The sequence below is a fragment of the Diadema setosum genome, chromosome 7, assembly GCF_964275005.1.
Source record: "Diadema setosum chromosome 7, eeDiaSeto1, whole genome shotgun sequence".
In the NCBI taxonomy this organism is placed as follows: domain Eukaryota; kingdom Metazoa; phylum Echinodermata; class Echinoidea; order Diadematoida; family Diadematidae; genus Diadema; species Diadema setosum.
In genome coordinates this window covers 32,734,989-32,744,741 of record NC_092691.1, presented here as the reverse complement: position 1 = coordinate 32,744,741, position 9,753 = coordinate 32,734,989, and the positions used below count along the sequence as shown (strand labels likewise).

General features: G+C 39.4%; 1 protein-coding gene across 1 annotated transcript; it reads left to right on the top strand.

The window, feature by feature from the left end:
• Positions 1–544: 544 nt before the first annotated feature.
• On the top strand, positions 545–5,284 carry LOC140230960 (uncharacterized). Its single transcript, XM_072311104.1, has 3 exons — positions 545–708; positions 3,058–3,164; positions 4,576–5,284. Exons 1-3 carry the CDS (start codon positions 672–674, stop codon positions 5,140–5,142), a joined length of 711 nt encoding a protein of 236 aa, XP_072167205.1. The 5' UTR covers positions 545–671; the 3' UTR covers positions 5,143–5,284.
• Positions 5,285–9,753: the final 4,469 nt, after the last annotated feature.

Genomic DNA, 9,753 nt, shown 5'->3' with positions numbered 1-9,753 from the left:
TGGGATCTATGTCCACATGATTTTTTTTTTTCACTCTCATTTTTTTCTTCTGCCAAACCAGTGCCTGAGATATCTTAAGATCAAATCTAATCATGTGAGTCTGTGTGAGAATATCATCCCAAATATAACATGTGACTGAATGAAGGAGAAATTTATGGAATATTGATGTATGAAAGGAATATCTTCTCTCTCTTTTTTTTTCTTTTTTTAAAGGCGGATTTTGCAATTCCACTGAAACAGCACTTGCACATTCATGCCCCAATTTCTCAGTGCTAGTATGACTATTTTGAATTCCTGTTACAGAGTGATTTCAGTCATGAAATGTCCAAATTACTGAGCCAGTGTAACCTCACGTAGCTTTTTAAAAATTTTTGTATTTGTTTGTTTGTTTGTTTGTTTGTTTTTTTCGATGAATTTTGAATTAGATACTGAGCACACGATCTGCATGCTGACGTACTAGTATAGGACCGACTAGAAACAGTGAAATAGTTATAGCGCCCTCTAGAGCCAGTAACATGATATCGCTGCAGAGGGAAAAAAAAAATCATGTACGTGACCCCGGCCAGTGCGTAATAGAAATAGCTAAGAACGGAAATAGTGACATTAAAATGCACGAAACGTGAGCTGGAACACCATATCTGCACAGAGACATTATTGCAACTAGCTACCCGATGCCAAGGGACAAAAAGCCTACCAAAAGACTCCGCAGTAAGTAGTGATATGGGACTAGATCTGTATGACTAAATTGCCTCTGTGCACGGACTACGTGGATTTGCTTTCCACTACCCTGGTAAGCCGCTACGCCGCAACGTTTCGCGTATGCCTAACCGCGTCACCGCCTCGCCTGGAAGTGGTGCATGGTGGATGGTGCTGCATGCAGTAATCACACTTCTCCACTATAAACGTTAACGTTTAGTAGTTAGTCATAATTCAAGTCAGTTGCGGAGAGCGCATCGCATCACGTAGTAGGTGCCTAGTAGTTAAAACACTTCTCTGCACTCGATCTCATATCTCGGCTGCTATCAGTGTTAGTCCGACGAAAAGGGATTTTAGCAGTCAATAGTGAACAATTACTACTGATTACTGATTACCTGATCACTGATTACAGTGCGAAGACGTACACAGTCACACAGCTTTCTGTAATAACTCACATCCGACTTTCCTGAATGACGACAATGCATTTTCATATGCCACCTTCCATTGACTCAGACCATAGGCCTGGTTCTAACTTGATTTAGGGCCTATTTAAAAACACAAACAAACAAACAAACAAACAAACAAAAACTTTATTGGCAATAATTTGTTATGTTTAACGTTAGATCTAGACTAAATTAGAGTCTAATAGGTATGATTAAATATTCTTAACACCTAACTTAGGCATGTAAAATTGTAACTATACATAGGCTTACAACCCAGTCACTGTATAAAAAGAGACAGGGCTGTACTGGAGCGCCCCCCAACAACACAACAACAAGCTCAGGGCGAATTTTACAATCACATTGATTCTTCTTAGCTTGCAAGCTATGTTATCAATATTGAGATAAACATTTCACAACTTACCGAAAATGAAGATTATATGCAGCATGTGCGAACGGTACATCTGATAATCGGTAGTTCACGCGATCTGAATACATTTTTGAAGGTCACGCTTTTGACCGTGCTGCTACCAAAGAGCGCTTGCATGCAATAGATCACTGCACTTCCAGCCACGCATGCGCGCGCATAATTTGCAGAGTGGTCAACACGCCATTTTGAATTCTGCAACGATGAACCCCAACAGTCAGGGATTGCGCTAGAAAGTGCAATTTTTTTGTTCCATGGTCTTATTGCGAGGGCTCGAGATGGACTTATGTACCTTTTGTAATATAAGCATGCACTTTACGTGAGTAACGTATAAATTTTTATAAGTTTTGTAGTTGTGTTGTAGTTCCCCGATGTGATGGCGAGGCCCCACCTGTCTGACGCCGTGCTTTGCATGGCGTCTGGTCGGGCTAGTAAAATTGTAACACCATGTCATGGAATGAATGCTACAAAGGTACAGTATGTCTTGGGGTCTAGAGTAAGACCAAAAGTTCAGTCTGTATTATCAGGGATATGTTTTGTGGATACTATGAAGTCTATTGCTTTAGTTAGTACCTAATTAATCTTTTTAAAGATACCATAGAAAAACTTGCTGTGATTGCTGTGAGATTGCTAAATGCTATATTCAGAGAAATCGCTGCACTCCACTCACTGCTGTGGACATATTTTGTATACAATGCCACACCTGCTTCTGTACAACGCAGTGTAGACTGAACTACAAATATTGTAGCTGTAATCAACATACTTTAAATGTGGCACTTGGTCATAAGAGCGAATATTCCATTTCTACTGGACTTTGGTCTCACTCAGATGCAAATATTATTTGTTGCTGAATATTTAGGGTGGGTTTGTGCTTGTTTGGAGATCAATTGACAATACACTATCGCCAAGACTACATGTGGCTTCACAGAATCCCTCTCCATGGAGAAGAACCATCAAAGAAAAAAAAAATTATAAAACTCCTCCAAACAGACAGATTTTTCTGTCTAAATATGATTGGATGTGTTCCTGATTCAAGAAGGCTTATGTTTTGACATTCAAGTTGTACAGTGTGTACAGATTTTTCTGTCTATATATGATTGGATGTGTTCCTGATTCAAGAAAGCTTGTGTTTGACGTTCAGGTTGTACGTTTACTTGATAATCCTCTGTATCATCAGACCAATTAGATGGAATGATAAAACTGTCAGGCATTAGAAATTATAAGACTTGCACTTAAAATGTGCCTCTCACTAAGTTTTAAAGCAAAAAAGGAACTTTGTATTCATAGTGTATGGAGGAGGAGATGGATGAACAATAACATGCTAAAATTGTTGTGAGTAAAACAGCATTTGTGTAAAAGATGTAGAAAAGAAAAATGTATTCCCATCCCAAGAGGTGACAGAGGCATCATATCTTCCTTCAGTGTAGGATGGCTGTATTAATAATTCCCTCTCCATTTTAACCGCTAACGTTTTCTTCTACCTGCCAATGATAGCTGCATCAACAGACAGTGAGCGTGAGAACACAGACAGCAGCAAGGGTTCATCTACTAGCCAGCCCCCCAGCCCAACGAAGAAGCGCAAGAAAGCTCCCGGCTCAAAGGTCAGTAACAGAGTTCACCGAGAAGCCAGCCTAAGATTAGGTCAACAGTAACATCATGGCCTACTACCCAATTTCTTCTTTTTTTTTTTAATGAAGTGTGCATTATTCATATTTAGCTACATGTACCCATAGGTTAATATTTATTAAATTGAGGTGCTACAGATATATATACTTTGCTTATCAAGCCCAACTGGGCAAGTGTTTTGAGTTCACTTGTCCAGCACAAAACTTGGTTGCAGTAACTTGCCCCAAATTAGTGGCATTATAGATTTACAGTCCTGAACTGATTTTCTAGACATATTATTATGTAGATGATGTTCTTAAAAGTGGTCACATCTACATGTACCTGTAAATTTCATTTGGCACCTTCAGACAAAAATTAGAAATGGTAACAAATAACAAATGAAATCATGATATGAGATATAGAGGATTTTAAGAAGAAATGAACACTTTCACTTGCCTCTGGATAAAGATGTGAAAGTCATTGCTATAAATTAACTAGAGGAAGCACTCTAAGAGCGCAGACCTCCACCAAGCATGTAGCTCATTTCCACCACTGGTCTTGTTCTTCCATCTCAGTGATTTCCACCCATACGTACTTACCATATATAGCATTGTGTGCTGAAAGTCGCCCAATTTCCCAATATAGAAGCCTTTGTTACGTCATAAACCCTTAGCTGCACGGCGCGCCTCGCCCTAGCAGAAACTAGAGCACGCGCTTTAGTGTGCGCATGCAAACTCAAATACCCGCAGCCTGAACTCCCAAGTTCATTGACCCTACCTGCCATAATATAAAAAATCCCTTATAAATTCAAAAAAAATTCTCGGATCACTACCAAAAGTTAATCATTTGTTACTTGTGTCATTCTCAACCTTTCCTGCAAGTTTCATCCCAATCTGCTACCTACTTTTTGAGTTATTTTGCACACGGACAAACAAACAAACCAACGGTAACGAAAACATAACCTCCTCCCTTGGCAGAGGTAATTAACTGTCACTACATATTTCCGTAGAGCATCTACATACCTTGTAGATAGGTAAGTCTACATTCATCACTCCTGCTGTAATTAGCCGTTAATATTACCGAAGTGTGCTTGTTACTGCAGATGGCAACTGATAGTTACATGTATCGACGATATCTCATTAAAAGCACTCTGAATATTGCAGACAACCATTGCCTGATATTCTTGTAATATGCGGTATTCTTGTAATACCGCAGTTCAGCGGTATTCTTGTAAAACTGCGGTATTCTTGTAATACCGCTGATATTCTTGTAATATGATGCAAACTGAGGTAGCCAGGTGTGCATACCTTAATTTTGTACAGTGACTGGTATTCTTGTTTACAGCACAATGCCTGCACATTCACATACTGTCTGCTGTGGTTGCTCCACCTTTTCTTTGATCTGTAGGGTGCCGGGAGTGGTGCATGCGCAGCGGGCAACCTGGCGCCCCCACCCAACCCAAGTGGTGACAACATTGTAGCTGCCAACCCCTTTGAAGACGACCCGAGTGGAGCTACGGCCACCACCCGGGGCCTGAATCTGCTTACACGCCGCCTGAGCCGCACGGCGGCCATGAACAATCAGTTTGGCCCCTACGGCAACTCATACCACCACGCCCACCACCAGCACCACGGCATGCCGCCGGGCATCGGCGCCGGAGGGGGCGGGGGCGCCCCGTACCCAAACAGCCTGGCCAACAGCCACAACTCGAACGGCCCCGTGCCGCCAATGATGTACAGCAACCCACAGACTCTGTTTGCTTGTGGCATCTGCCACCAGCAGGTGCAGGACTCCGAGGATGCGGTCATCTGCGTCAGCAGCTGCCACACCTGGTACCACCGCATCTGCACCGGCATGACGACCACGGCCTACACGCTGCTCAACTCGGAGCAGGCCGCGGAGTGGGTGTGCGACCGCTGTGTCCGGGAGAAGAAGATCCCCCTCGTCCGGCTCAAAACGCAGCCAATCACATAGCTGGGAGCACGTCTGCAGGCCAAAGCTAGCTCACCTACCCAGTTGCATTGTTTTGTATATATTGGATTATCACTGTATGTATTATTGTACACATGAAAAGAAAAAAACTTACGATAGCACAAACCTTTATCCCATTTTTCAGTTTAATTTACTCATTTATATTTTATTACTATTGTGATTTTTTTTTTTTTTTTTTTTTTTTTTTTTTACATTACAGCCAGCCAGTGGAATGTTATATGTGCATCACATTTTGTTTTTCTTTTCTTTTCTTTTCTTTCTTTTTTTGAACATTTGTGCCTCTTGTTGAAATGAAGATTACTGGTAGTTTTCTCTGATCCTAATCCAACATTTGTAGAAGTCCTATTCTTGTGAAGGTCTACATCGTCTTGAAGTTTGGTCTTGAATGTAGTTTCCAGTTTCCAATTTTTTAGGAATAGGTAGAACTAAAATGTGTGAAAGCAAGAGCTAAATCATTTTGAACTCATATCTGTTTAGGTTTGGCTGGTTAGAATACATCAAAATCAAATGCAAGGGACCAAATACAACACTTTTTCATATGTATCCTCACAGTTAGACAGCTTGTATTATGGAAACAAAAAACAGATATGTGTAAAAATAAGGACCATTTGTCGCACAGTTCATGTATGTTATTGATGGCTATAGTTTACCTTGACAAAATGCTGTGATTTGGTCAGTGCATTCCTGTCATACGTCTTGAATTTCATATTTTGTACAGTCAAAGTACACATGTTGTCCATTTTGTTATCTCCTTATTGCAAATCTTGAAGTGAAATATCTCTTAAGGGAATGAGTTAGAAAACATTTTCTGATGAGAATCAAGATATATTATGAAAAATACACTGCAAAAGTAGGAGAAAAGTTCTCTCTGCCAAAGGTGGCCATGTCAAATGATTAAGTTTGGACCAACAATAAGTATAGCTGACAACAGTCATTAGAACCATGTCAGACAGTGTTAAATATGGTATCATATTCAATGGTATATTTTTCTGGATGACTTGAATTCTAGCAAGCTATTCTAATATTGGACAGAGAGGTTGTTCTATGGATGGTGCTTTAGGTTTTTCAGCCAAGTGATTTCCAACAAGTACTTGCGGCATTATTGCATTTTTTTTTCTTTTTCTTAAAGAAAACATGGTTGATTTTGAGTGTGTTTGTGTGTTTGTGAGGGTGTATGAATGTTTAAAAACAAAACAAGAATTAAGGTGACAGTTCATCAGGCCTTGCCTCTGAGATAAGTATCACTTTCAAGCAAGTACTTAAAATGTACGTCGTGTTTGTACAAAACAGAGTGAAATAACTTTCTTTGCAGTTTATGTGTGGCATTTTTTATCTATTTATTTATTTTATTTTTTCATCAGACTGTCACAGTTTGCAGAAAAGTAAAAACAATGTAACAACTTTCCCCTGTCCTGTATGCGTCCCTGTGATAATGGAGGTTAATTAAATTTTAGTTAAAAGATGAACTGGAACAAGTGCTTTCATTCTGCAGATTCTACTTAAAGTGAACACTGTAGATAAAATCATGAAAAAAAAAAAAACACCCCACAAGATTACTACAGTAAGTGATGAATAGAATCAAATAATAGACTTACTTCTAAGTAATGTTGCTGCAGGTGCATTCATTTTCTCCCCACCCCCATTTTTGTTTCAGAGAGAATGAGTAAATATAAAACTGATTGGCATAAAAGATTAGCAGTTGCATATTTCAAAGATTGAAGCTACATTGACTGTAACAAAGCAAGAGCCAGTGAACAGAGATATTTGTAATTTTTATTATGGTTTCTAGGGTGGTTGTAAAGTGCATTTGCTGTGAATCATTTGAGGAGGACTCCTATCGAAAATGTGCGACATCACGTGTGACATTCTGATTGACGTGTAATTCCTTACATGACTGGAAATTATCAGAATTGAAAAGGCCACAGGAACTGTAGCCCATGTAAGATTGTGTGACTCCAAACATTAGGGGATTTATTTGTAAAAGAAGAATCCATATTTAGAAAGACTTCTGCTGTAAAACTGAAAAATGGGCTTTATTAATCTCTTACACTCGGTCCAGTAGGATGAACTTTGTATGTCCTTTATGTGCTCACTGTAGACACCTTTATTTTCAGAGGCATAAACTTGTGTGGGCTAAATATAGTAAATCCTTTTTATTTCTTATTTATTTATTTTTGTTGTTGTTGCGATGGTATCAAATCGAGCAAATGGGTGAGGTAATGGATTTATCACCACAAAATATCCTATGTTGACTGTATTCAAGTACACACAGACAACAGATAAGTGACAATGTGATCAACATGAGACAAATACTGTAAAAGTGGATATTTTCGTGCGACTAATTTTTCGCCCTTGGCCTGGTAAGAAGAGTTTCACATGTTTTTGATTCACAGAATCAAGACATCACGCACAGGAACATATATGGCAAGCAAAAATATTCGCGTGCTTTCATTTTCGCGCTAGTTTCTGGTTGCGTGAAATGCATGAAAATTTCAACACCACGAAAATTTCCACTTTTACAGTATATCAAGAAAGTAATGGCAATATCATTAATGTGAATCACATAAACATAACATTATGTAGTCAACTCTTTTACAGACTGCTCAAGGGAAGTCCTGATCAGTCCTTTTATACCTGAATGCACAGTTCTGGAGCATTGTAGTCATGAAAACCAGTCCTCAGAATGGTGATGTAAGGCAGTAGATTACACTGTCTTGTCAGAGTCAGAGGCCCATTTTTACTGAGTACGGGGTATGGTCTAGTTGATCTCATACAGGTACCTCTTTCAGTGCCAATTTATTGCCCCCTTCGTCCTACTTTTGAAACAAAAATGAATGCAAACCTATTTCAGTAGCCTGTATGTACATATAATGCTATTAGTGTAAAGTTCTTTTTCATTTGCATATTTACATAGGGGAAGCAATGCACACATCCTCCATATTGTGTAACATGTCCACTGCCCTAATCAAAAAAGTGTATTTGCTATTGTCCCAAGTTTCACATGATATTGCTCCATCACTCTTAGGACATCTGCAGTTTGTAGAAAGACCTCATTAGAATGGAATCAGAACAGTTTTTCCAAAGTATGTCAAACCTAAGCAGTTGCTGTTTCCATTTTGCAAAATGTTCTTGTTCACCCATTGAAAATGATATTGATATGGGGGGGGGGGGGGTAGGGGTGGGTTGAGGTTACTATTGAGGTTTGCGAGCATTTGTGTGAAGAGTCTATTTGCTGTTTAGTGCCACAAAAATATAGATCCCAGAAAACAGATGCACTACCTGTATGCACTACCTGCATGGTCCTTCTTCCCTCTGTCAGAGATTATTGTACATGATGAACATTTGTTATGCTGCATGGGTTGATTTTGACTGTCAGCTGGTAAAGGCCACAAATTTTGTTACTGCCATGACTTAGGAGATCTGCTTTGGACTGTCTTTATCATACCTCTTGCCTATGCACCGCCCCCCCCCCCCCAACAATATCATATCTCTCCTCTGTATGATTTGTAGTCAAATAATTCCATCTCTCTCTCTCTGTTTTCCTCCATGTATTCATAAATGTTTCTCTCTACACACATTCAGTTAACATTTTGCTCCCCTTTTCCTTTTTCTCTCCTTTCTGCAACTTCTTGTGAACTTATAATTGTGTTCCTTTTAAGCATACCCCTATGCCTCCCTCATCCCCGACTGTGATTATCTGTATATATCTGGATGCCTTTACTCTATTTGCACTTATTTTTCCTACCATCTTCTTTTACCAGACACTTGCAACTGATCATTCTGAAATAGTTATACTTCACCACATGTGTACTTCCTCTGAGGAAATCTGACAAAAATAAAGAAAGCACACACCCCAACATATTGTGTGTTATGCTCACTAGATTGGGAAAATATTTTCTGGACATCTTAACTAAAACCATGGTATTGATAAACAATTAATATGTAATACATATTCAGGGTAATTGCTTCATATTTCCCACAGAGCAGAGCATTGTACTATTCCTAGGGGGATGAATGTCAGCTTTGCTACAGTAGTGATAAAAGGTAACTAAGCTGGAGTGATAATGACTTGGAAGGTTGAGAGTTGCCAATTTTGTGATCATGAGTGGCTGTAAAGATCATTTTAAACTGCTAATTCTAAGTGCTAGAGAGGCTTGAGGAGTTTGAGAGCCTCCGTATCTTGGCCAGTGTTGTGGGCAGTATGTCTCCTGCAACACAGAATACAATCTCTTAACCAGTTGACTGCAGGAGCCTGGGTAAGTTCTGTGCAAAGTCTGGGGGGAATTTAGAAACTCACAGTTAACAGGGAATGGGTTAAGTCTGTTGAAGGAATGCCCGATCACAAGTGACTGTACTTGTGTGTCTTGTTGATGAATACACTGTATATGTGACAATGTCCTGTGTGTTATGTAACGTCCTGATGTTTTGTTCACTCCTTGTTGTTCTTCTTTTTCTAATGACACTGTAATTTTCCTCCCCCAGTACCCCCTAAAAACAAACAGCAACCCCAAATACTGTAATGATGGATACAACCTGATGAATCAAGTAGCCCTGGACTTCAGAAATATAATGAGTGGTTGATGTCGTCTATCA